Source organism: Trachypithecus francoisi, unplaced genomic scaffold (genome assembly GCF_009764315.1).
Source record: "Trachypithecus francoisi isolate TF-2019V2 unplaced genomic scaffold, Tfra_2.0 Lachesis_group21, whole genome shotgun sequence".
Classification (NCBI taxonomy): Eukaryota; Metazoa; Chordata; class Mammalia; order Primates; family Cercopithecidae; genus Trachypithecus; species Trachypithecus francoisi.
Window position 1 is genome coordinate 1,081,690 of NW_022681467.1, and position 27,852 is coordinate 1,109,541.

Sequence of the window (27,852 nt, forward strand, 5' to 3'; positions counted from 1 at the left end):
TCAATTTATCATTATTTATTATCAAAATCATGACCAGTGTGTAGACATACTTGTGAAAATATACAGCAACTTGGGGCTTATAACACATGAGCAAAGATGACATTAACACGTGCACTGTTCACCTCTTGGGGTCTAGAGGTCAAGAACAAAGGTCACAGACAGGACATTACTAAACGGACCCCTGCAGTAGGTCCCGAATTGCAGAAGCATCCAATTCCAGCATAGTCAGTGCAGAGATATTCACAGAAAGAAACCCAGCAAAGTCCTCTCTGAGCCACTAGAGTCAACATGCTTTTCCTACACACTATGGAGAGCCCACGTCCCACACAACCCTTGAGAACACAGTTCCAAGTCTTGGCTCACACAGCTCTCACTGCTGGCCTCAACACCCTTGGGTCATGCTCCCCCTGCTCTTCCACTCCCACCCCAATAAAGGTATGACCGCACGTTATATAATAGTAAAGGACTCTGAGGCCGCAGGACAGGACCACAGCAGCAAACTTCCTGGGAAGTGTGTTACTGCTGCACCCACCTGAGCCCTGTCCCAAGTGCAAGGAGCTTCCCAAGTCCTAGAGCATGACTGTACTTAGAAAGCTTTGTTGTTTTTTTTTTTTAAGAGAAAATTGCTTCACATGAATTTATCTTCCCCGTGGCAGATATGTTATGCTTCCCTCTAAACAGAAAGATGAGCCCAGATGGGGCCCGGGCATCCTCGAGGGATGAAGCAGCCATGCCCACCATCCCTCAGGGACTTACAAGTGCATGTGGACACTTGAACCATGACTGTGTCCACAGCTCCTCCTGGACCAGGCCTGGTGCCTTAGTGTGAAGACTCCTGGCTTACATGGCAGGGCAGCTATCCGGGAGGGCTAAACAGCCTGGAGGCTGAGTCTGCAGAGGAAGGGGGACCTGAAAGAGCCCACGTACAGGTGCCCGTCGTGTTCGTGCACCTCACTGACGTAGGCGGCCACCAGCCCGTCGGGATCATGCAGGCTTCTCCGGAAGGCACCGCTGTCGCTGAGTTCTAGGACAAGGCTGTACCGCGGCACAAACTTCATCACCGTCTCCTGACTAAACAGCTAGAGGGAAGCACAGTGCAAGGAGAGTTCACTAACTGGCCAAGAACGCTGTGTGCAGATCAACCGCGCCGCCCCCACCATCCAAGAAGGGTCTGACTCCTTTCCAAGACAGGGCAGCCCCACAGGGCAGTGCCCCACAGGACAGCTAACCCAGCTCCCACTCCCAGCCCCGGGGACCCCAAAGCAGACCCCACCCCACCCCTGTCCCTGTGAAGATCAGGCCAAAGAGGCTCCCCAGCACAAGGACAGCAACACGAGCACATCTCTGGACGGCCTGGCTGAACTCAGAGAGACACATCACATCCAAGGCGGTCACAGCACTGGAGCCAAGGCTCAGAATGACCTCCACCCACCAGACAACAACCAGCCCAGCTTCCCTGGAATACCCAAGTCTTCTGTTTAGGTTTAAAACATTTCAAATAGGCAAGGTGCAAACGATGGAGATTTGAGAGCAGCTCATGTTCAAAAAAAGGCGAGCAGGTCACAGACCACACAACATGGCTTCCAAAACAGACAGCAAAATCCCACTGCTTTCATCCAAGCAGGGTGTGTAGATCCTGAGGGATGCCTCCAGGGATGGAGGCAAAAGAGCTTCGACCTAGACTGTGGTCACATGGGACTGTTGAAGAGTTTTAAGCAGAGAACAGATGGCGAGAGGCATGATTTCTGGCAGAGCAGAAGGACACCTGGTCGGAAATCATGACAAGGCACTCCTCTGCCTAAGACCAAGGAATGGAAATTAACAGACAGATTTCTAGCATTTAATACAAACGGAAATACCCAAACAAGTGTCCAGTGAATAATGTCTCCCAGTCACTGGAAATGTTCAAGCAGACAGACAAGTTGACTAGACTCTAGGTTCAACAGCGATAGATCAACTGCATTACAGCTCAAAAAACTCCCAAGGCTTCCCACTACCCACGAAATGCCACCTCCTGCTGTTCGGTCATGGATCCTTCCTGCTCTCCTCTCTTCTCTCTTCTTCCTAAGAGATCTCATCTTCTCTTACTATTACAACTAGTCACTTTCCCAGAAATGTCTCAATACGCCATCTCCATTTCCAACACCAGTGCTAAGTCTCTCACTGTCTGGGACCCATGTCTGCCTGGACTTTCTAATAGCACTTCAAATTCGACAGCCTCCCCAGCTCCGGAGACAGGGCCAGGACCCCAGCCCTCCCTTGATCCCGGTCTCTCTGTGCCCTACAAGCCCAGCCTCCAGTCTTGCCATCTGTTGTGTGTGTCCCTGGCCTGCGCCTTGCCCTGCCACCTCTCCCCAGTCACTGGGACAAGTTCCACACAGGCTCCCACAGCCACCTGAGACCTGCTGCAAGATGTTCTCCTTTCAGCAGCTGCAGTTCTCTTTAAAAACATTCTTTGTACTACATCACTCCCCTCCTAAACAACTCCATCAGGAGCATGGGGCTGAGCAGGGTACATGTGTGCAGGGGATGGTAGACCATGGTGACCCAGACCAGCCCACTCCGCTTGGGTAAGGAGGTGTCCCTTCAGGGGGGTGGCCTGGCACAGGCTGTCAGGGCCCACATGGGGTGAGGACGTATCCCCACAGTGAGGCCCAGATCAGGCTGTGACAGCCCATACAAGTGAAGAGGTGTACACCCAGGGACAGCCCGGTGTAGGGATCACAGCCCTTGAGGGGAAAGGCAGCCTCCAGCACACGGTCAGGGAGGAAGGGGACAGCCCAGCATGGGGTGCTACAGCCCTGGATGGGGCCATGTGACAGGGCACAGCAGCCACAGATTGGTCACATACAGAGAAAATGGTTGAACAGGTAAACCTAGGGAGGACAATGGGATCCAGGTTTCTCACTGTTAGAGAGGTACAAATAGGGGGAGAAATAAGGGGAGAAAACTTGGATCAGTCTGTGGTGTTGTCATGGTTTTCAATTTACAGATGACAGATGCAGGCATAAGCATGAGCGGTGTGTGTGTGATGTCTACGCATGTAGGCATGTGTGAGTACGTATCATGTGCTTGTACTCCCAGCGCTGTCCCTTGGGGACCTGACAGCAGCGACACCCAAGGCAGTGAGTACACTTAGCACCCAGATCTCCTCCACAGGCAACCAGGGCTCCTGGGAGAAATGGCCAATTGCAGAGCTGGAGCAGGGACAATACGAGAGGAACCTGGAACGACTTATGTGCTGGAAAGTGAGACAACAGAACATGCCCAAAGGCTCAGAATGCACACTGAAGGGGCTCCTCCTGGCCACAGATGGGTAATTTGAACATCAAAATCAATGATGACTGTAACATAATCACCATTAAGAACATGGGAAACCATAAGATGGCACTGATGATTACTTACAGAAACTATCTCTCCGCAAGCGACTCAGTAATTAAACACGAGAGAACCACGTCAAGGTGGAGACACCTGGCATTCCTCGCCTGAATCAGGTAGCCGAAGTTGCCGCCACCCCAACAGAGCAAACTGATATTGTGCCCTCACAACAGCCTCGCCAAGATGAGCACAGCTTCGTCTGTACCACGACTGCCAGCGATATGAGACCAGAATCTCCACATGGAAAACCCTACTGGAGGGACATTCTGGGACACAGCTGACCTGCATGCTTCCAAAGGATCAAGGCCAAAACTTCAAACACAAACAGGGGCTGACTATCCCCAGACTGAAGGGGATGAAACAGAGCTGACAGCTAAACACCACTTCTGATCCTGGGTTGGATCCTTTGTTATAAAGGACAACAGCAGGACAACTGGCGAAATCTGAATGGGGCCTGCAGACCGGACAGTCACAGGGGAGCTGTGGGCATCTCCTGGTTTCAGCCGGTGGTAATGAGGAGAACGTGCCAAACACACGCTCAGGCATCTGCAGTGAGTGACAGGACATCAGGCCAGCAGCTAACTCGAAAACAGTGCTGGGAAAAAAAAAATCCCTTGTACCCTCCGTTTCCACAGCTTTGATACTGTCTCAAAATTTAAAAAAAAAAAAAAAAAAAAAAAAATCAGGCCGGGCATGGTGGCTCCCAGTTGTAATCTCAGCACTTTGGGAGGCCGAGGTGGGTAGATTACTCGAGGTCAGGCATTCGAGACCAGCCTGGCCAACACGGTGAAAACTCGTCTATACTAAAAATACAAAAAGTAACCGAGCGTGGTGGTGCACGCCTGTAGTCCCAGCTACTCAGGAGGCTGAGGCAGGAGAATCACTTGAGCCCAGGAGGCAGAGACTGCAGTGAGGCGAGATTGTGCCACTACACACCAGCCTGAGTGACAGAGCGAGACTCTGTCTCAAAAACAAAAAACAAAAAAATCTTCAATGACTTGGATTACATTTTGAATAAAACTGAACCTTCTTTCCAAGTCCATGGGGCTGTGGTCCTCCCTCTCACCCCTCTTCACCCAGCTGCAGGAAGATCCTGTGTTCCCTCATGCTTGCAGCCCCCTCCCTAACCATGCCCTCAATCAATGGTACATCCTCGCACCTACATGTGCCAGGCACTGTTGCAGGTGTGGAAGATGACAAATGAACTACGCAGAAAAACACCTGCTCTGATGGTATGCATATTCTACTCAGGGGAAGAGACACAAACCACCACCACTCACACTACCCTAAGCTGAGAACACTATGTGCAGATTTTCACTAAATGTTCCCAGCACCTGATGAGGTGCTATTCTTCTTTCCACTTTACAGATAGAGCACCTGAGGCAGAGAGTCCAAGTCTCTGACCCAGGGTCCCACAGCTGGTCTGGCAGCCTCCAAAACCCCTGTGCTTGCCCACCTGCTATTCTGCCTCCCCCTAGGTGCCAGCAGGAACAGATGCTATCTCTGGAGCCAATAAGGCAAAGAGAAGGACAGATTTCTCAACAGATTAGGACTTCCCACACAGCAACCCACAGAACATCACTGAAGACCGTGAGCCAGTCTGAGAATGTGCACGCAGCCCCCAGGAGGGGTCCGGGCACACAGCCCGGCAGCAGGACTCAGTAAGTGCTGCCTGTCAGCCCCAGGACTGTAAGCTAGTATTTCCATATCAGTTCAAATCTTCAGTATCAACTTCAAATACCTATTCAGTCTGTGACATGGAGCTTGCTGGAAAAGCAGATCTCTGTATTACACAAGCGCCCATGTCAGCAAGTGACCCCTCCACAGTGTAAACGTGCTGAGTTATGATGTGGGGTGCTTCATGGAAGCCACTGGGAAAATGGCAAGCTTTAAAGGCTGTGTTGAAGGGGCTGTTGTGTTGAAGGGGCTGTTGTGTTGAAGGGGCTATGGCTGGCCATTGGTGGGAGTGGGTGACTTTTTTTTTTAAAGGGAAAGATTTGGGTGTGGTAGGAGGTCAAAGGGCAGAACTCCATAGAGAAGGGTGCCTGGCAGTGAGGCTGCAAGAAGGCAGCAGGGAGCAGGCGCGACGGCAGCTGTGGTGACTGGGTTACAGGGGTGGCCACACCTGCAGGGAGGGGAGGAAGGGGCACCTTCCGACTCTTTCCCTGAGGAGGCAGAGAGGAGGGCGGAGAGCACAGAAGGCCTGGCACAGCCATGGCAGATGGAGGAGCGAGACTGACAGGCAGGCGGATGCCCAGAGCCATGATGGTGAGGGTGGCAATCAAAACACCCAGAAATAGGGAAGACTGAAAGGCAGGCAGATGCCCAAAGTCATAATGGTGGGGGTGGCAACAAAAACACCCAGAAACAGGGAAACCAGAAGAACCAAAGGGTCCAAATGTTTAAATCTGTATTTCAGGATGAAGAATGAAATGTGTTTCTAAGTGTCATTCAGAGCCAAATACTACAAGCAGAACTAGATTTTTAAGCTATAAGGGTCAAAAAAATATGATTCAATTCACTTCTATTTTCTTCCTTGGAGTAACAGTTTTTATAGTTACCTTAAAAATCATCCTTTTGATCCAGGGTCTCTCAGATAAGAAATCCAGCATGGAAAACCCAGGGTTAGGGCGGATGGTTGACATGCCGACCCAGTATCCCCCAAAGCTGCTGGGCCGGATGTTGTCTGGAAATCCAGGCATGTTCTCCACAAACAGATCAGCCCCGCCCTTCATCAGGCCAGAAACATAGACTCTGAAAAATTCAACCAAGCAGACAGTGAGCCATAGCCCCTCAATTTAAGATAAAAATTTTAGCCAAGCACCAAACTGGTCTTGGTCCAAATATATATATGGAAAGTGCTCTAACTATGTCCATCATGAATAAAGGCACGGCTGCTGAGAAGACACCTTTGTGCACAGGGCCCAGCATGAACAGAGGGGAAGCAAGTCGGGGGAGGACCAAGGCCCTGCCAGCAGGGGAATGGGGCCCAGGCTGCGCCAGCTGGCCTTAAGACACTCTCCCAGACTACGACTCGCAATGGGAGAAAGAAAAGTGCACCCTTGAATTTTCTTTAACATGCCATGCAGAAGGTGCACTGCTGCCTCTGATTTCTGTCGATCCCATTTCCATGCCCACTCTACCCTGCCATGATGCGCTCTGGCCAGCAACTGACAGCTCAGTTAATCCCACACACACCTTCGTATCCTGGCCATGGTCGTTTCTGCCACCAGGACAAAGTCTTCTGCAGGAGACAGCTGGACTCCATTCGGGAACCGCAGCTGGTCCAATAAAACTTTTACTTCCCTGGTCACAGTATCGTACTCCAGCAGGCTGTGGAACACCAAAAGCAGAGGGTTATGCGGGAGAATCCCTGGCTGCCACTCTGGGCCTTCAGGGCATGGGCCTGCAGAAGATGACTCCACCTCAACCCGGAGCAACAAGCCCTGGGTCCCCTGCTCAAACTTGATTCAAGGCTGGCCCCTGGGGGCCCTTCCCCATCCAGAGCAGATCCAGTGTCCCCTCCAGAGAATCCCAAGTTCTCTTGCTGACCTGGGAGCCAGACAGGAGTCCCCCTCAGAGAGGCAACTCAAAGCCCAGGCCTGCCTCCAGGGTCTCTCCTGACTGCCTAGACTTGCACCCTCAGACGGACTGGCCTGTTTTATTTCCTCAGAGAAAACGAAAGCACCTTGTTCCATTTTGTGACATCCATCACCTGCCTCCAGAAGCCACTAAGGTCCTGTACTAGAAGCTGAAATGTGATGCTGGAAATATTCCCTTGGTCCCTAGAAGTAACAGGCTCTGCTGAAGCGGCTGGCCTGGCTGGTGAACTCAACAAACGAGAGACCTGGAGCAAGGCCTCACCGCCCGTCATCTGTGCCCTCCATCACCAGAAGCAGGTAGTCTCGTCTTTGCCATTTGCTGCTAGAATCAGTGAAATAAATCTTCCTCCCATCCTGAGTGAGCGTAAGGTCATTCACAAAGGACATTTTCTTCCCCTCAATGGGCGTCTCGGAGGACAGCAGCAGTTTCACGTCACCTGAAGTTTAAAAAGAAAGAAAAAGATGGACTTGAACTAGGAACTTTCTTTTCAATAATTTCAAAATATTAACCAGCCTGATTTAAAAAGAAAAACTGAAACTTCTCCATGTCATATGTCAGAAGATTTATTCCTTCTTATAGTAAAAACAGTATTAGGTGTTAAATGATTTTTTCTTAGACTAACTTCATTAAAGGCAGAATCTTTTCTATAAAGATGAGGAATTCTTTCTTCTAGGTCAACTGACCTAGAAGGTCAACTGACTTGATAACATATATTGCAAGTGTTAGGCAGGCTGTAGTTCTATTTGTTAGTTCTATTTGAGAGAAATATGACATATTCTACTCATCTGCTTTTAGAAAAAAAAAGCAGTAGTATAAGTTTTGAAAAATAATAGAAAGAACATGGACTGAGTGCTAAGCACTCTTGAGGTGTGATCGCCTTTAAACCTTCACAACAATCCCACGGGCAGGGCTACTATGACCCTAATTTGATGAGGAAGCTGCGCATAGAGCAGTCAAGGGACCTGCAGTCATAGCTGGTGGCCAGCAGAGTGGAACAGCCCCAAGCAGCTGGGCTGCAGGGCCTACATTTGGGCCCCCATGCACTGCACAAGACAACGGACTCCTCCCCAGCAGGAACCTCCACTGAGACACACAGCACATACTACAGTCTGGTCAAGGGGACTCATAAGCAGTCAGGGGAAAGAAGAGGAGGAACTACAGGAGAAAATAGGCAGAGACAAAGGGGAGGGCCACAGAGAAGAAAAAGAGAGAAAACAAATAGACAAGATGCAGAGAGAAACACAAAAAAATAAAGACAGAAAGAGGTCTAACTTTCTCAAAATAAGTCCTTTTGAGACCCTGTGGCTAAAATATAAATGCTTGGAGGAAATTAGGGTACGGACCAAATGCAATCATGGGTAGGGAGTTTTCTGGTGTTTAAAACTAGCTGACTTTTGTAGGCAATGCTTTCAGTGCTGTTCAGTGAATAAGAAATATCAGAGTCTTTAGCAGACTGTTGTTAACAAATCCTATTAAGTCTACACATACATATACTGTTTAAAAGATTTAAAATCATCATAGAAGGAAAAATATATTATCACATACGTTTCCAGGGATTTACTTCAAACAGTCCCTTGTATGCATCAGCCACAAAGAGAGTCCCATTGGGCCCTGCACGGATACCCAGGGGTCTCCCACACACAGGTTCATCATCTCGGGTTTCTAGAAAAACAAACAGACGGGGATTGGTAGCTGGTCCCAGATTCTACCTGTGCTGTCCTCAGTATCCAAACATCTCATCCATCCTTTCCCATACAACATGCTGTACAAGACTATGGCATTAGAGCTAGAACTGCCCTGCAGGTGCTCACTGCACTGCAAATGCTTACTGTAAGGTGTTCATTGTGGGGTGCTCACTGAGATGTTTATTGCAGGGTGCTTACTGCAGGTGCTTATTGCAGGGTGTTCACTGTGGGGTGTTCAGTGCAATTGCTTATTGCAGGGTGCTTACTGCAGGTGCTTATTGCAAGATGTTCATGTGGAGTGCTCACTGAAGGTGCTTATTGCAGGGTACTTACTGCAGGTGCTTATTGCAGGGTGTTCATGTGGAGTACTCACTGCAAGTGCTTATTGCAGGGTGTCCACTGTGGGGTACTTACTGCAGGTGCTTATTGCAGGGTGTTCACTGTGGGGTGCTCACCGCAGGTGGTTACTGCAGGGTGTTCACTGTGGGGTGCTCACTGCAGGTACTTATTGTAAGGTGTTCACTGTGGGGTGCTCACTGAAGGTGGTTATTGCAGGATGTTCACTGTGGGGTGCTCCCTGAAGGTGCTTACTGCAGGGTATTCATGTGGGGTGCTCACTGCAGGTACTTATTGCAGGGTGTTCACTGTGGGTGCTCACTGCAGGTGCTTATTGCAGGGTGTTCACTGTGGGGTGCTCACTGCAGGTGGTTACTGCAGGGTGTTCACTGTGGGGTGATCACTGCAGGTATTTATCACAAGGTGTTCACTGTAGGGTGCTCACTGCAGGTGGTTATTGCAGGGTGTTCACTGTGGGGTACTCCCTGCAGGTGCTTATTGCAGGGTGTTCACTGTGGGGTGCTCCCTGAAGGTGCTTACTGCAAGGTATTCATGTGGGGTGCTCACTGCAGGTACTTATTGCAGGGTGTTCACTGTGGGGTGCTCACTGCAGGTGCTTATTGCAAGGTGTTCACTGTGGGATGCTCCCTGAAGGTGCTTACTGCAGGGTATTCATGTGGGGTACTCACTGCAGGTGCTTATTGCAGGGTGTTCACTGTGAGGTGCTCATTACAGGTGCTTACTGCAGGGTGCTCAATAAAGGTGCTTTTGCAGGGCATTAACTGTGGGGTGCTCATTGCAAGTACCACTGCAGGTGTTCACCACAGGTGCTCACTGTAGGTGCTTACTGCAGGGTGTTCACTGTGGGCTGCTCACTGCAGGTGCTTATTGTAGGGTGCTCACCATGGGTGCTCACTCCAGGTGCTACTGTAGGTGCTCACCATGGATGCTCACTGCAAATGCTTATTGCAGGGTGTTCACTGGGGGATGCTCACTGCAGGGTGCTTACTGCCATAATGGCATGGAAAAAGGCAGGTTAAAGAACTGATGTAGAGTATAATTCCATCATACGTGTGGGTGTGGATGTCCATGAACAAAAAGACGTCTGAAAAGTAAACCACTAAAATGTTCATAACAATTACATCTGAAAAGACTCAGGTGATTTTTATTTTCTCCTTTGTACCTTTGTGTTGTTTGTGTTTATTAAAATGCATCATTTTAATAAAAACATTCCAGCTATTAACAAATGGTAACCATTAGGTCTATAGACTATCAGTTTTAAACAGTGAGTCTTCTACTCTAGTTTTCCAAAATTTGAATAACTTAAGGGTATTCTCACTTACAGGGCTGAAATTCCTGAGACCAAGGCAGAATAACACTTACACATTTGAGTAATGACAAGGCCACCTGCTTTTCCACAGCAGCACTGTGATAACACCTATTAGCCTCTGAAGTACTGCAAAGGTAAACAGGGACCCCAGTAAAATGGTGAGGGGCGAGGCCCATGCAGTACCAAGCAGGGGCCACGGCCACTGCCCAGCTGCAAAATGGGGACTGCAGGTGACCATCAGGCACCATGAGGCCCAAGGACCACCAGGGAAATGAAGAGCTCATGGTGACGTCATGTTCCATCTACTAGATGGTTAGAGGTTCTTTTTCTCCTACAGGCATTCTAGGGAAAAGCAGTTCCACACAGTGATTCGACATCTTTCTGAAAGACTGGAAGAGACACATCAGGGGATTATCACCAACTTACTGCACGGACCCGAACCAAACCGGGCAATGGTCTCTATTTCACCATTTTCAAGTTTTACAACCCGGCCATCTGCTGTCCCAGTAAACATCACATCTGTTTAAATACACAAAAAGGAGGAAGAGCAATGTTAGCCTAAGAACTGTGACTAAGCCACCTTCTCCTGTAAGAGGGCTTGTTTATGTGTTCCCCCTGCCCCTCTAGAGGAAATGCCAATTCTGAATATGAAAAAGAAGCAATTTCTGGGAAATCAAAAAATCCTTAAAACTTACAGCGATACAACTGCGGGGGCCTAGGGAAGCAGCCTGTGGGTGTGAACTGGACTTGAGAGCAAGGGTGCAGCAGACACCCATCAGTGATGAGAACTGTGAGGATTTTCTCCAGTCCTGAAGCACTCAAGCTGACACTCAGCACTTAGGGGCATGAGTTTATACTCACCTCACATCAGTGTCTGCTACTGATATTGATTATATCCAACTAAAGGGGAAGAACTGCCAGAAATCCTTTAGGAGAAAATATAGCACACGAAGCGCTTACTTCAGCAGCACATATACTAAAATTAGAATGATACAGAGAAGATCAGCACGCCCCTTGAGCAATGATGATACACAAATTCATAAAACATTCCATAGTTTTCAAATGTATATAGTAAACTCAAGGGTAACCACTACAAAAAGTAAAAAAAAGAAGTATAATTGCTATGCTAACAAAGGAGAGAAAATGGAATCATATAAAATACTCAGTTTAAAACTACAAAAGACAAAAAGAGAGTAGAATGCAAAAACAGAAACAAGAATAAGGGCAAAGAATAGAAAACAGTAACAAATATGGTAGATATTAATCCAATACATCAATAATCACCTTAAACATAAATGGTCTAAATATACCAAATGAAAGAGAGACATTGCCAGAATTATTCAAAAAACAAGATCCAACTCTATGTTGTATACAAGAAAGCCACTTTAAATATAGATATATATAGATTAAAAGTGAAGGGATGAAGAAAGTACATCATGTTAACACTAACCAAAAGCAAGCCAGAGTAGCTGTATTAAATTCAGACAGAGAAGACTTCACACCAAGGAAAGTTATCAGGGATAAAGAGGAGCATCACACAATGACAAAGGGGTCAATTCCTCAAAAAGACATAAGAACCTTTAATGCGTGTATGCTTCACAACAAAGCACCAATATGTGAGGCAAAAACTAATGGAACTGCAAGGAGAAACAGAATCCACTATCACAGTTAGCGACTTCAACAATCTAAACAAGAATAATCACAAGATCATATCAACAGATACAGAAAAAAGCATCTAGTAACATCCAACACCCATTCACGATTAAAAGCTCTCAGCAAGCTGGGAGTAGAGGAAAACTTTCTTAACTTGATCAAGAACATCTATAAAAAAATCTACATAAAACATCATACTTATGGATAACAAACTAGAAGCTTTCCTGCTAAGATCAAGAACAAGGCAAAGATGCCCCTGTCACTACCCCTTTTCACTATCACACTGGAAGACCTAGCTAATGCAATAAGACATGAAAAGGAAACAAAAGGTACACAGATTGAGAAGAAATAAATAAATCTCTCTTTGTTTGCAAGTGACATAACTGTCTAGGTAGAAAATCTGAAAGAATCAACAACAACAAAAAACCCTCCTGGAACTAAACAATTATAGTAAGGTTGCAGGATATTGCAAGATATTGACTCACCTTCCTTTATACTAACAATGAACAAATGGAATTTGGAATTGAAAACACAACAGTATGTACATTAGCATCCAAAAGAATGGCATACTTAGGTATAAATATAACATAATATGCACAGAAAACTACAAAATTCTGATGAAAGAAATCAAAGAACTAAATAAATGGAGAGATAGTCCATGTTCATGGATAGGAAGACTTAATACTGTCAAGATGTCAGTTTTTCCCAACCTTAATCTATAGATTCAGTGTAATCCCAATCAAAATCCCAGCAAGTTATTTTGCAGATACAGATGAATTAATCCTAAAGTTCATATGGAGAGGGCAGAGACCCAAAATATCCAACACAATACTGAAGGAAAAGAATAAAGTCAGAGGACTGAAACTACTCAACTTCAAGATTCACTATAAAGCTACCGTAATCAAGACAATGTGGTATTAGCAAAAGAATAGAAAAATAAATCAATGGAACAGATAAAACTTTTATCCCAGAGACAGACCCACATAAATATAATCAACTGATCTTTTGACAAAGGAGTAAATGCAATACATAATGGAGAAAAGACAGCGTTTTCCACAAATGGTGCTGGAACAAATCTGTTTGCATCCACAGGCAAACAAATCTAACACAGACCTTATACCCTTCACAAAAATGGAATTCAAATTGGATCACAGACCTAAATGTAAAATACAAAACAAATTCCTAGAAGATAACATAGGAGAAAATCTAGGTCACCTGGGGTATGATGATGAATTTTTAGATATAACACCAAGGTGAGATACATGAAGAAATAAAAAGCGAAACTTCACTAAAATTAAAAATTCTTGCTCTGCAGAAGATACTGTCAAAAGAATGAGAAGCCACAGACTGGGAGAAAATATTTGCAAATGACATGTCTGATAAAGAACTATTATCCAAAATACACAAACAACTCTTAAAACTCAACAGTAAGAAAATGAACAACCCAATTACAAAAATGGGCAAAAGGCCTGAACAGACACATCACCAAAGAAGATATACAGATGGCAGTTAAGCATATGAAGATATTCCACATCAAATGTCATCAGAGAAATGCAAACTAAAACAACGAGATACCACTACACGCCTATTAAAAGGGCCACAATCCAAAACACTGACACCACCAAATGCTGGCAAGGACATGGAGCATCAGGAACTCTAACTGTTAATGGGAAGGCAAATAGTACAGCCACTTTGGAAACGCTTGGTGGTTTCTTACAAAACTTAACTCTTACCACACAATCCACAATCCAGCAATTATGCTTTTCAGTATTTACCCAAATGAGCTGAAAACTCAGGTCCGCACAAAAACCTGCCCACAGATGTTTGTTCCAGCCTTATTCATAACTGGCAAAACTTAGCAGCAACCAAGATGTATTTCAGTAGGTAACTAAACTGTGGCACATTCATACAATGGAATATTATTCAGTGCTAAAAAGAAATGAGCTATCAAGCCATGGAAAGACATGGAGGAACTTTAAATAAATGCATACTACTAAGTGAAAGATGCCAATCTGGGAAGGCTACATACTGTATGAGTCCAACTACATAACATTCTGGAAAAGGCAAAACTATGGAGATGGCAAAAAGATCAGTGGTTGTCACGGGTTAAAATTAGAGGACGGGATGAACAGGCAGAGCAGAGAGGATTTTCAGGGCAGTGAAAACACCCTGTATGATACCATAATGGTGGATACATGGCATTTGTCCAAACCCACAGAATGTATAAAACCAAGAGTGAACCCTACTGTAAACTAGAGACTCTGAGTAATAATGACGTATTGATGTGGGTATATCAGCTGTAACAAACGTGCCACTGTGGTGGGGGATGTTGATCATGTGGGAGGCTGTGCATGGCATGTGTGCAGAAAAAGCATTTGATGAAATCCAACACCCAATCATAATAAAAACTCTTTTTCAGAAAATCTCTGTACCTTCTGCTCAATTTTGCTGTGAACCTAAAACTGCTCTTAAAAATAAAGCCTGCTATAACTGGAGATTGCTCTCTCCCAGCACTCCCCAGAGTTAGTACCTCCCTCCACTGTCAGCAACCTGCCAGCCAGCCCCCAGGGCAGCTTCCAAATGAGGTGGCAGAGATAGCAGCGGCAGGTCCCTGGGCGCCTCCCAGGGGCTCACACCCACCAGAAAGGACCCCACTGTGCCTGGCCAAGAAATGTCACCAGCTCACCAGAGAAAGAGAAAAAGCTGGGACCTGGTGACAAAGTACAATGAGAAGTAATCCCAGTGAAAAGGAAAAAGGCAGGAAAGTGCTCTCTTCGGGAGGTAAGATCATTGGTTTGCACTTCAACTGCTGTTAAGTTTCAGTTTTAAATAGCAATATTTGATTTTTCACCAAAAAAAGCTAAAGCTTATAAAATTTACACAAATAAATGCCAATGTCTTTTTAAGAGAAATGCAAAGTTCTATCATGATATTTACTCTTCTTGAAACAATTATGACTTTGACAGCCAAGAAAACAAACCAACTGCAGAAATGGACCAGTCCTTGGGGCCTGTGTCAAATAGCAGGGCCTGGGCAAAAGAAGCTGATCAAACGTCACTAGAAGAGAGGCCACTGACCGACCTTGAGAGCACAACAGAAGCAGCCTGTGTGCACATCCACAGCCACCTACTGCCTGGAGGACAGAGTGTGTTTCGGAATAACAAGCGGCACTTCCAAACAAGCTGCTCAGCAAGCCCAGACCAGATTAAGTTTTAAACTATCTGTGACTATCTGTGCCTTTCCAATATGAAACTTAATTCTCATTTTCACAAACAGAAAATGCCTTGCTCAAGGTTGCTAGAGATGCAAGTATTCGAACCAGATCCAATTCCAGCTCTGAGGTGTGGGCAAGTGTGATGCAGATGGTTATCCTTAAGTGTACCCATCAAAGTGAGCTTTCAAACAGACAGACAAAACAACAGTGGAAATATTGAGAACCATTTGTCTTCACTTCACAGTGAAATCTATACAAAGCAAAGGGAACTAAGAAATGCTGTGCTGTCAAATACCTATTTAACTTTGATAAATAAACTAAACATCGGTATCTGTATTTGGCCTTTTTCCTTTCACAACACTCTGAGCACAACAAAGTGCTCCACAGAGATGAACTGAAAACCACCAAGTGCTAAAACGGCATGCAACCTGCGCAGATGAGACCAGCAGAAAGAGCCACTAGGCACTAGTGCCTCCCATGTGATGTCTGGGGTCCAAGCCCCATGTCCGCAGCTAAGAAGGATGTGCAGGGCCCCAGTCCAGGGGCAGTGTGCCACTGCAGCTGCTCCCACAGAACCCGCCCCCTCAGACAACAGACAGCCTGGAAGGGCCCCCAGCTCAGACTTACCCCCGATATGTGCTATGGACTCCGGTCCAATAAGCTGATTTTCAAACAGCCTTTCTGCCTGTCGCAACTTTGTATTTGGATGCAGAACACCAAGCAAGAGCGGGGGTTCTTTGAAGCTGCAAAATAATGCAGTTCCAGAGATTTGTCCATAAATACACATGTGAAGAAAAGCTGTACCAAGCACCTACTCTCGGTTCTTTGATAAAGATGGCACTTTCTAACAACATCCTCAGTTGCCAGAAATAGAAGGGTTAAGAAAAAACTGTTCCAGGATATCAGAAAATGTCACGGTCAAAAGAAATATAAAAATATAGATGCGCTAGTGCAAGGCCTTCAGCAGTCCTGTCACCTGAGAACATCCTGGGGCCTGTGCCCACCCACCCTCCAGCCTCCCCAGCTCCCCACCCCCATCCAATGCTCAGGGCAGCTGGACCTCCTCACCCCTGTGACTCACACAGCCCTATAGCCACTGCAGTCCACCTAGGGTGGTGGGGGGCAGTGCCCACGTTTCACACCTGATGGCCCGGCCTCATGCTTCATAGAGAAGACCAAATCCATTCTCCAAAATGCTGCTCTATTTTTTTTTTTTAACCATAAATTTGACTTTAACTGATATTTTTTCAGTGACTGGAAACATCCATATCCTTCTATGAAAAATAAACTTTTTGTTCCCTTCTGGAGAGAAACCATGTCCTTCCACAGAGTGACTGTGGGCTGAGAGGGCTGCAGCTGAGTCGGCACGTGGTGGGATGGCATGCATGGGGCACAGCCTGTGTCACGGCCCGTGTACTTGTGTGAGACACACCAAGCTCTGTCATGTAACAGGCTTCTGCTTCTGCTCTGTATTTTGGGGCCTATCTTCCTGTTTTTGAGTGTGCCATTCCGAAAGCTGAGCCCAGGAGAGAGGTCCCTGTTGGCTGTGACAGTTCCACTGCCATTCCAAAAGCTGAGCCCAGAAGAGTGGTCCCTGTTGGCTGCGATGGTTCCACTGCCATAAGCTGAACTCACGAGAGTGGTCCCTGTTGGCTGTGACAGTTCCAATGCCATTCCAAAAGCTGAGCCCAGGAGAGAGGTCCTTGTTGGCTGCGACGGTTCCACTGCCATAAGCTGAGCCCAGGAGAGAGGTCCCTGTTGGCTGTGACGGTTTCACTGCCATAAGCTGAGCCCAGGAGAGAGGTCCCTGTTGGCTGTGACAGTTCCACTGCCATAAGCTGAACTCACGAGAGTGGTCCCTGTTGGCTGTGACAGTTCCAATGCCATTCCGAAAGCTGAGCCCAGGAGAGAGGCCCCTCTTGGCTACGATACTTCCACTGCTTCTCTTCCTTTCCTTCCTCATCAGGCTCTTCTACTCAACAGTCAGAACTCACTTTGTACAAACAACTTCCAATCCCTAGTGGGCCCTGCTTCCTTTCAGTGTCTGGCCAGGGCTACATAACCCATTTCCCAGTGCATTTCTTCACCACTCTTTCCACATAAACATTCATCTTTCCTGAGATCAAAGGTCTGCAATCACTGAGACTCCAACCTCTCTCTCCAACTCAAAACTCAACCTCAGCCTCCTTTTCCAAGGCCAGCCCCCCAACCCAAGCTTCTAATCCCCGACTGCAGACACAGTTCACTCCCCCACCTTAGCCAACTGGACTATCCAAGAAGGCCCAGGTCAGTTTCTCTTTGGGTAGAATGAGCCATCCTGCTCTGCTGAAAAGGGTTAGAAAGAGAGAAGCCCCTCCCTCAACACATCAGGGGACCCACCCCCCCACCCGCCCGACGCCCCTCCTTTGGAGACAGGATGTCCTCAGGCCTGGCTCAGGCAGAAAAATGCATCTGAGGATCCACTGGCACACTAGGAATTACAGAGCTGACATTCTTGGGGCTGACTAGAGTCCCCAGTCCTTCACCCATTCTCAATCCTAATGAGCAAATTGTATGTTTACAGCAGCTTGTGCCTTTACTATTCCAAATCCAACAACAAAAAGTTCACTCAGCTACACATGTCAATCTAAGGTCAGAACCGTGTCCTCTGCATTGTTAGTGAATTGGATCCAATATAAAGCCTTAATTTTTATGGATAAAACACTGTTCAGTTAGTATGTTATATTCACTCTTTAACTAGATATGATTCTTATCTGAAGTTTTTCATGTCTTACATGGACTAACTCATTGAAAATGAGCTTCAGATGGCTTCACTCCATCAGCAGTTGCAAGGGGAACCAGGAAATTACTGAATCAGATGGCACAACCCTCCTGCAACTAGGTCAACATGGAAGTCACAGATCGTCACACTGATGAGAGCCTGGCTCTGTACCACTATAGTTATAAACACGAATCTATTTCAGGGGGCCCTACATATACAATACCTTTTTCAAATTATAATGGACTGCGCTACTCATACATCTCTATTGGTGAAAGGTAACTCAGGAAAAAATGAACACTAATTATAGGTTTTGCAGAAAATCAGTTACTTATAAAATTTAAATGGGTAACTGAAGCTCCATTCGTGTGTATTTTTGCTACTTGAAATGAATTATGGTTGACTGTCTCTAATGATTATTAAGCTTCTCTAATTTTGAATTTTTGTTTTTGGTTTATGCAGTTTTTTTTAAAACAATGACAGGGAAAATACCATGCATATTTCCTGAGTAACATCTAATTCAGTATAAAAACCCAAGTACTAAAGAAATCACAAAACTGCGTTTCTCCTAACTTCCCTTTCAGATCAGACTGATTTAATCACCCTCCTTTCCTTGGGAATTCTTTCAGCCTATTACGTTTTGTCAAGCAATCCCTCCTGAGGACTGCGGGGCAGCCTACCTGAGAGGCTGTGGATCTATAGGAGATTCCAGCAGCATCATGGCTCCAAGCAGGGGAACAGTGAGAGAAACAGCCAGCATCAAGAAGGTCACTCGGAAAACTCTGCCGCTAAAGGAGCTGCCAGAAATAAAAGATACAAAGGCAATCAGCTGAGTCTCAGACAGTGACAAGGTTGGCCAGTCCGAAAGCCCTCCCGGCAGGAGCAGGGACACTCATCCAGTTTCCCCACTGCAAGGTGGCCGACCTCTGGCCTGTGATTAAACTTTAGCACTGTTTGCTAGGATTGGCAAACACACTTTTGTTGTTGTTCTTCTTTTTAATCTTCCAGCTTCCCCTGTGTGGGATACGTTGGATCAGTTACTTTCCAGATCTCGAATCCTGTAGCAGGGTTTTAAAGAAGGCAAACTCAAAGAACTGATGAACACAAAATGTCATGGGGAAAAAGAGTTCTAATGATGTAAATGATACACACTCATCCACAGAAAAGGTGGGTAATTCTCAAAATCTATGATTTCCTGTGCATGGATTCAAAGCAGCAACACTCAGTACTGTGCAGCCCTAAGATTCTCACAGATAAAAGAGACAGCTAAATTATTGAAGGAAATGCAAGCAGAACAACTTCCTGAGGATCCAATTCCCCAATCATTTTTCCCAACCTACTTTTAAGAATTCAAAACGAAATCCCAGCTCTTCAACCTAATAGAAGTCTGATAGATACTGACAGTTATCCACACAGGATCTATAAAATTATAATTCAAAGTCACCACTCCTAAACCCTTGGGAAGCTGTGAAAGCTTCCCTGGGAACCCAGGGTGAAGTTTTTGGACAAATGACCAGTAGTGCCTTAAATATCTCTGAACCAATCTTCAAATACAGTATTTCTCACCTGGCAAACAAGTGAAAACATCTGGCCTCTTCCTACTAATAAACCTCATAGGATCATTACTAGCTTACATGAATTGAACTCAAATATACTAAATGCTTGACATTAATATTAACTTAAAACAAATAAAATGATGAGTTCCTAAGGTAGAATTTTTTTCTTCCATCAAAAAAATTAAAGCGTTGACGAAGAAAAAAGTCAAGACTCACACTTAACAAAATAGACTTGATTTAAGGGGGCAGGGTTTGATTTTTGACAGAAGTGTAGTCGTCTGCCACTTAGACGTGTTAAACTCTGTTCCGGATATGGTGTAGAAACATATAGGCCAAGGCCTCTTTCCCAACAACCGGCCAGGGAACTGCAGGCCAGTTTCTCCACTCCAAAACCCACAGTCTCCCCGAGTGTGAAATGGGGTGTTGGGCAGGGTAACTTCCTGAACATGCATGATTCTACAAACGAACACAGCAGAAAAGAAAATAAATCTCTCTATTTCTACTGGGGCAGGTGGAAATAAGACAAAGGAAAGACCAAGGGGAAGAAGAAGGAGCAGCTTTCATAAAGTGTCCCTCGCATGGACAGCACCTCTGCAGAGTGCTGGGTTCTGCCACCAACCTGAGTGGGCAGGAAACAGAGTCTCCCCAGAGCCTCCAGAAACAAAGCCCTACTGACACCCTGATCTTAACACAGTGAGACCTGCCCAGGACTTCTCACCTACGGAACTATTATATAATAAATTTGTGTTGTTCAGGACACTCATTGTGTGGTAAATTGTTAATGGCAGCCATAAAAATTAACAGTTTTCTAAGTAAACTAGTTTCCAGCACCCTACAAGTGGGGTGCTGCTGTAACAAATATCTAAAAAAATGTGGAAGTAGCTCTGGAATAGAGTTGTGGGTGAAGGAAGGAAGAATTTTGAGGAGCAGCACAGAAAAAGCCTAGACTTCCTTGAACACAGTAGTAAAACTATGGATGTTAAAAGACTCTGCTCGTGAGGTCTCAGAAGGAAGACAGGAGCATAACAGGAAAAAACCATCGCCTTGGAGAACACCTAACTGGGCGCAAAGTCTGTTGGCACTGCTGGGGAGGGGGCGGAAGGATGTCAGGAGCATGGGATTGGAAACTGGAGCAAAGTGGACCCTGTAACACAGTGGTAGAAAGCTTGGCTGAATCATGTCCTGCAGTTACGTGGAAAGCAGAGCTTCTAAACACTGAAACTAGACCCAGGTGAGGACATTTCCAAGCACAGTGATCAAAGCAAGGCCCGGTTTCTCCTGCGGCTTCCTCCTCCAGAGCAGAACAGGCCCGAGGGCAGTGTTAACCACTGCCTTCTTCCTTTGGCATTTCCCTTTGCTGATGAGAATTCTGTGTCTATTTTTCTTCTAATAATCTTCCAAAAATGAATTTTGTCCCTAACTTCTTCCTCTTCACTCATAAGGGGTTCAGAGCTCACCCCGTACACCTGAGGCCAGGTAAAATGCCACATAGACAGTCCTTACCCCTTTTATTAGGTGGGAAAGGAGGTGGTCCAAGCCCCACAAACCCAAACAAAATGCCACAGACCCAAGCAGGCAGAGGCCAAGAGAGCCCAAGTTCCTAGAAGAGGGCAGGTGAGAATGAAGGGAAAAGTCAGGTCAACCTCTCCCACCCAGTCCTGTCTCCAAATCCCAGGACCAAATAATCTTCTTCTAATGTGACTGACTTATATCAGTCAAGGGTATAAGCACCACAGGCATAAAAATGTCTACAAAGAACAGAACTATGACCTGACAGAATGGCAGGCTCAGGCAACCTGAGAGGTCTGTAGCAGGGAAAGGAGTAAGGGCCAGGAAAAGAGGAATGGCAAACAGTCAAAATGAGAGTGTGCCAAGAAATGTGCTTTACGTGGGCAACCAGATGGAACCAGGTCTCTCTCTCTTTCACAAATGAGGGAAGTGGGCAGGGAAAGGCTCAAGCGGCTTTCCCACAGACAACGCAAGAGCTGAAAAAGTGCGACTGAGAGCCAGATGTGACTCTACGGCTGCGGTCACCATTAGAAGCGCTGCCTGCCAAGAGCAAGAGGAGGGAGTGGAGGATGCCCAGACCTAGAGCCCTCAGAGCTGGAGTTTGAAAGCTCTGTGAAAATTCATGGTGATTTGCCTATTCTAGGCATTTCACATAAGCGGAATCATACAATACGTGTCCTTTCGTGACTAGCTTCTTTCATTCAGTGTGGTTTTCTAGGCCCATCTAAGTTGCAGTATGTATATGTACATGGTTCCTTTTACCAGTTGATTACGTATGTATATACAACTTGCTGCCCACTCATCTGATTTTTTGTTTTTTAAATATAAAGACACGGTCTCAGTATGTCAACCAGGCTGGAGACTCCTGGGCTCAAGTGATCCCCTGTCTCAGCCTCCCAAAGTAGCTAGGACTACAGGTGTGCATTACACCTGGCTAATTATTTTACTTTTTGTAGAAAAAACATCTTGCTACGTTCTCCAGGCTGGTCTTAAACTCCTGGCCTCAGTCTTCCCACCTTAGCCTCCCAAAGTGCACCCAGAAATGAGCAGGCATGAGCAACCACGTCCAGCCCCACTCATCTGTTGAATATTTGTGTGGGAGGGAGAAATGAGAGTGATTACTTAATCGGTACAAGGCAAACACCTTGCTTTTATGGGGTGATGAAGTAGTTTTGAAAGCAGAGAGACCTGGTGGTTGCCCAACATTGTGAATACACTAAATATCACTGAACTGTGCACTTTAAAACGGTTAATTGTATGTTATGCGAATTTCACCTCAACTAAAAAGAAAGGTGACAGTGACAAGAATGTTCTAAACTTAGATTGTAGTAATTACTGCAAAACCGGCCATTATACTAAAAATCACTGATTTGAACATTTTAAGTAGGTTAATTTTATGGTATGTGAATTACATCTCAATAAAGATGTTAAAAAAAAAAAAAAAAAAGTCAGTGACTCCACTATGCAAACTGCCACGCCAGTGGCTAGGACACACTTCAACCCAAGTGATTTTCTTTAAGTGACCTAAAGTCTTCCAACACAACAGAAATGAAGTACTTGTACAATAAAGCAGGGCTGGTTACAAGTAAATGACAGAAACGTTTCTGACGGTGTGAATCCCAAAGAGAGACAAGCACACGGAAAGGTGGATGGTGAAGATGTGTGGCTGCCAGCCCTGAGAGCTGCCCTCACTGCAGTCTGGTACTGAGTCCAACAGGGATGTTCCTGTCCTTAAAGGAAGCTGATGCCATCACCCACCCCACTCCCAGTAGAGGAGAGTACCTCTAGGGAAGGTGCATTGTGTTTTCACCTTATGACGGTCACTACAAACAGTAACAATCTGGCCAAAGCGCTACTTTGTTTGTCTTTGCCTAACCTGATTCTACCTAAGGCAGATTTTCCTCATTTGTCTTGACTCCAACATTGTGACCTCTACTTTACCACACTGCAGCTTCCATTTTTAAAATCTTGATGTGGTAATCTGATTCAGAGCTGGTGGCACCCCATTTAAATATCTGGTTGCCCCTTCACACAATAAAGTCTCAATTATGTCCCAAACAAAAAGTCCAGCCAGGACTGAAAGCCAGGGCTTACAGCCAGAAAGGAGGCCAAAAGTCCAGAGACAAAGATTTGTGTCCCAGTGCTGGGGGATCTAGCAGTAACACTCTCTTAAAGCTGGAGAAGAATTTAGAGGCCACTCAGGCAACTGTTCCCAAAGGCAGCCAACTTCTGGATGGGTTCCATCAAGATGACCTGGGCCAGAGATTCTGGTTTGGCAGGTGCAGGGCGGGCCTGCAGACTCTTTCATCCGTTGTGCCTCATGTGCAGCTGGACACCACTCACTCTATCAGTCTATCTATTCTCAGTCAAAACTTCACCAACATCTCCCCAACCTCACCCGATCAGCATCCAGCCTCCACTGGAACGTTCTGTGCTCACATAGTAGAAATACTAGCTTAAATTTAAACAAAACTCCTTGAGCAGCACTGTCCAATGGAACTTTCTGCAATGATGGAAATACAATAGCTACTAGCCATGTGTACTTCCTGAGCACTTGAAATGGAGTTAGCTTGTTATATAAACGAGGTAAGCCCAGCTCCTGGACCCCTGCTCTGGGTGCCACACTTATTTTAGCCCAAGGTTCATTAACTTTTTGGCAGGCCCTCGTCAGTGTTGCTTCCCGTAAACTCACAGTTAACTACAATTCTTCTGTCTTTTCTTGGTGTCTGCCTCCCTCTTACTCTTTTTTTAACTTAAATAAAGGACACTGTATCAATCCCTATCTATTTTCACTGACAAAGCATTGCAGGTTCCCAACCTGTGCTGACACATCCAGGAACGCTGGCAACTTATTTCCCAGGTGCAGTCTGAGAAATCAGTTTGTTTGCCCCAATCTCTTGGAAAAGCCTGGAGGGATGCCCATCTCCATGAGGACATCTGCACCCTGAAATTGCCTACACTCTCTAAACGCAAGAGCACAACCACAGTGATGCAACAGGATTTGACTGCTGTTGGCTGGGCCGCGATTTACACAATCTTCTGTAGATTCACCAGCCAATTTGGCAGATTTTGAAGGGTATGCTCTAACTCTGCACACAGGACATCAGGGCCTTGGGTCCTGAACTGAAGTCCCAACAAGCAGACTCCAAGAGATCAAAATTTACCTGTGACTGTTGTGGAAAACCTGACAGCCCCAAATCCATGAGGTACCAGCAATCTCAAGTGTCAAGGTGATCCCTGGAGCCTGAGAAAGTCAAACAGCATCAACCCATCTTTTTTAGTGACAGCATCTTGAATTTGTTCATTTTTCACAATCCTTTAAACTGGGGCTCCTAGATTCATCACTTTATCCTTGAAAAAAAATTAAGACATCAAGAAACAAGTTTAAAAAGCCATCTGAAAATACACATCTGGGCGAAGCTGAGACAAACACCCCAGCTGCCTGACTCCTCATGAACTCCTGAATGCCCCATCTGTTTCTCCACACTTCCTCCCTTACTCTTCAGTCTTCAAGAGGAAAAAGGAAAATGGACCTAGCAGAGACTTTTAATTAGACTAAAATCCTTCAGTGTATTGAAAAAGCAGAATTATACGGAATTTAATGTACTGAAATATATTGAATCCTCAATGTATTTATTCTGCATCCCTAAACAGTCATATATGGACATTAAACAGTTCTCTTCCTAGATAGAACTGTGTTCCAAAGAGAAAGGAATAGTTCCACAGAATACAATTAAGTTTCTAAAGCATTTCAGGAAATCAATGTCAAATAATTATAAGCTTGCACTGGTACGTTAAAGTGCTTAGCTCATCTATGTTCCACACTGAATAAAATCAATACCAATCAAATTCTCCATTATATCTTAAATACAGTAAGTCAAGAGCTTTGGCATAAAATCTTATTTCCAAAGCATAATTTAAAAAATACACTTCTCAATCATTGTCCTGCTGCCGGTTCTATCCTTCTTCATTCATTTCTCTTTTGACTCTATTTTCTGTAACTTCATATAAACTAACTCGCACACACAGACCTCAATGATCTCATCGGCAATACAAAGCAAACACCCACTTTTCACGCCAAGAGTTGGGAGACCAGCCAACGTATTGCTAGGGGTCCCTACCACTGCTAAAATCTATGTCAGTTTAGTAACATGTCTTTCAAGGCTTCCTTTATTGTATTTAGCACATCTAAAGTGCTAAAGTTTATTCTAACAGTGTTTTTACTTCTGAATTTAGATTCCTTTACTTCACCCGCTATACACAGGCTTTCCTGGCTTCTGTTGAACCCTCGACTTTTAAGGTAACCAAGAATACTATTACATGAACTACTAGAAATGACCACAAAAGAAATGAAAAATACAGGAGAGCTGCAGAAGAAAAATAAGAAAAACAGCTACATATTACAATAATAACCGCAGAAAGGAAGGGTGGTGACAAGACCTCACTTTGAAAGAGATCATTACAGATACACAGAAAAGGGATAAACAAGGACAAACACAGGGAAACAGCAACAATGTTCAAGGACAGGGAAGTCAAGGAAATAACTAAACATAAATGTACAAGGCACACTGGAAAAGATCAAGCAGTAAAAGATGACTTTAGAATCAGATTTACTTGGTCATTAAGGAAGAAATCCCCACAGAGAACCTGAAAAAAACAATTAAGTCTACCTCTCTGCCCTGGGGCCAGAGGTGGGAGCCAGCAGACTTGAGAGTTGGGACCACCTAACCAGTGCTCTCAGGGGCTGTATGCCCTGGTTTTCAACGCACTGTACCTAATGACAAACTCAGGCCACTGCGCTTTCATTTCTCAGGTAAAAATGACTTGTTTTCAAGATTTCCGTAGGAAAGTGTTGCCAATTCTTGCATGTCCATTCTAAATGGCTCCTCAACCATCAACAGATGATTACTTCACAGTAAGCAGGGTGACCAAATTGTCCCAGTTTGCCCAGGTTTAGCACTTAAAGTTCTACATCCTGGGAAACCCGTCCAGGGCAACCCAGAATGGTTGGTCAGGATATACGGGAGCATCTTCCCGATCTTTTCACTGGCCCAAGGGGTCAACTATCACCGCAAAGTCTTCTCTCTAAACTGCCTCTCTAGAGCCTAAACGCACCTCCCTGCCATCGTTCTCCTTTAAGTGTGTTCCTCGCATCATCAGTCAATAAACTCAGTCTACAGGGGCAAAAACTGCCTCTCATTCATATGTACCCCACCACCTCTTGGCACACTACTGAACAAATATTTCCAGTACTTCTATCAAATATGTGTCAATCTGTTCCTCAGCTTCAAGCTTGGTCTATGGGGCCTCTTGATTCTCCCTGAAACTTAAAACTTATGAAATTCAGGACACATAATTGAAAAGTGAATTTTAAGTATCTTACATTGAAATCTGTATTTGGGGATCATGATTCAGTTTTTAGCTAACAAAACATAGCATTCTTATATTCTAGAAGATGGTAGAGGAAGCTAAAGGACAAAACCTGGTATTTCTGAGGTGTCAACAACTACAGTTTCCTATGTTTCTCCATCACTATCGGGAAAAACTGCAAGGCTGAATTCTCACAACAATTGCCTACAATGTCACTTCGGTTCTCCATTCTTTCCAAGAACCGCGGTGAGGACTGGTCACGCAGCGTGAGGGGGGCAGCTGCAGAAGAGCAAGTGTAGAAGCCATCTCTTCGCCGGATAACGAGGCAGGACCCCAGCATCTCGTGGGACCTCCTCCCTTCGAGAAAGTGCGAGCGGGGCACCAGGAAGACGCAAGACACTGGCCAGGTAGCTGTGCCCAGCGGGATCAGATGAGCCAAAGGAATGACGGAGCGAGGGGAGCGAGGGAAAGGCGAGGAAGCAACAGCGCTGCAGGGTGGGGCAGGAGCGAGGGGAGGGAAGGCGCAGGAGCGGCGCGACACGGTCTCGGGTCCCGGAGAGCCAAGGATAACGCGGCGACTGGGCGCTGGGTGCACCCGAACCTCAAAGACCTGGCAGGTACATCCGCCTTGTCGGAGTCTGCTTCCTCCTCGGAAAAATGCGTTTTTCTTGGGGATGAAACGAGAGGGCTCGGACAAGGCGCTCTGCACCACATCCCCAGGTTACTGTTACTGCCGTCGCCGCTGTCCAGGAGGATCGCCCTCCACTCCTCGCTGCCCGGCTCCAGCGCCCGGTCTGGGAGTCCGGCCTACCTGCCGTCCTTAGCCTCCGGGGCCTGGCCATCATCGTCCGTGACGACCTGCGGCCGCAGAGGCCGGCGCTGTCGCAGCCCGTCCGCCTCGCTCATGGTACGAGCGCCAGCCTCCCCAGCAGCCACCACCCCACAGTGAGCAGCAACGGCTCACGCTCCAGGCCCGCCCTCCCCGGCGCGCGGAAATGACGTTGCGCCCAGGGACCAATCCGTAGCGTTGTCCCGCCCCTTCCGGCCTCATGGGCGGGAGGTCTGCAGCGCGTCGCTCTTCGGCGCTCGGAGGCGAATTTTGAGCGTCCGGGAGCGGCGCTCCGAAATCGCTGAGAGCGAGCACCGGGAGCTGCTAAGGTCCCCGCCCGTCTCGGACTCCGGGGCCCAGAACACGAGTGGTTCCACCTCGGGCTCGCCTAGCCCAGTCCCTGCGCATGCCGCCTTCGTCTTACGGTTCTGAGGACGGGAATGCTCATGACGCACTTGGGAATTGCTGGCCCGAGATGTTGGCCACTTTTATCGTTAGAGAGGATGGCGCTGTTTATGAAATGTCAGCGACCCTGCTCTTACGGGCAGCGTCAAAAATAATGCATTCACACCCTTGGAACGAAGTCACCTCTGCCTGAAAATTACATCCTGGCCGGGCGCGGTGGCTCAAG

At 46.2% G+C, this 27,852-nt stretch overlaps 1 protein-coding gene and 1 non-coding gene across 4 annotated transcripts; one reads left to right on the forward strand and one right to left on the reverse strand.

Annotated features, from left to right (window-relative positions):
• On the reverse strand, positions 1-27,583 carry APMAP (adipocyte plasma membrane associated protein). 3 transcript variants are annotated; one of them, XM_033185391.1, is made up of 9 exons: positions 27,204-27,583; positions 18,638-18,754; positions 15,827-15,942; positions 10,759-10,851; positions 8,527-8,643; positions 7,243-7,417; positions 6,577-6,711; positions 5,940-6,132; positions 1-1,079 (listed from the first exon to the last, which is right to left on the reverse strand). In XM_033185391.1, exons 1-9 carry the CDS (start codon positions 27,296-27,298, stop codon positions 870-872), a joined length of 1,251 nt encoding a protein of 416 aa, XP_033041282.1. In that variant the 5' UTR covers positions 27,299-27,583; the 3' UTR covers positions 1-869. The 3 variants fall into 3 exon arrangements, with proteins under 3 accessions (XP_033041282.1, XP_033041284.1, XP_033041283.1); XM_033185393.1 differs by lacking the exon at positions 27,204-27,583 and adding an exon at positions 24,187-24,266; XM_033185392.1 differs by lacking the exon at positions 10,759-10,851 and having other exon boundaries at positions 27,204-27,383.
• On the forward strand, positions 11,285-11,391 carry LOC117069198. The gene has a single exon (XR_004431442.1). It is a non-coding gene; the product is annotated as a U6 spliceosomal RNA (small nuclear RNA).
• Positions 27,584-27,852: the final 269 nt, after the last annotated feature.

Coding starts and splice junctions, on each gene's coding strand:
- APMAP (XM_033185391.1), bottom strand. CDS start 27,298: ATGAGCGAGGCGGACGGGCTGCGACAGCGCCGGCCTCTGCGGCCGCAG. Junction 15,943..18,637: donor ATAGATCCACAGCCTCTCAG/GTAGGCTGCCCC, acceptor ATTATTTTGCAG/CTTCAAAGAACCCCCGCTCT. Junction 10,852..15,826: donor GTCCATAGCACATATCGGGG/GTAAGTCTGAGC, acceptor GTATTTAAACAG/ATGTGATGTTTACTGGGACA.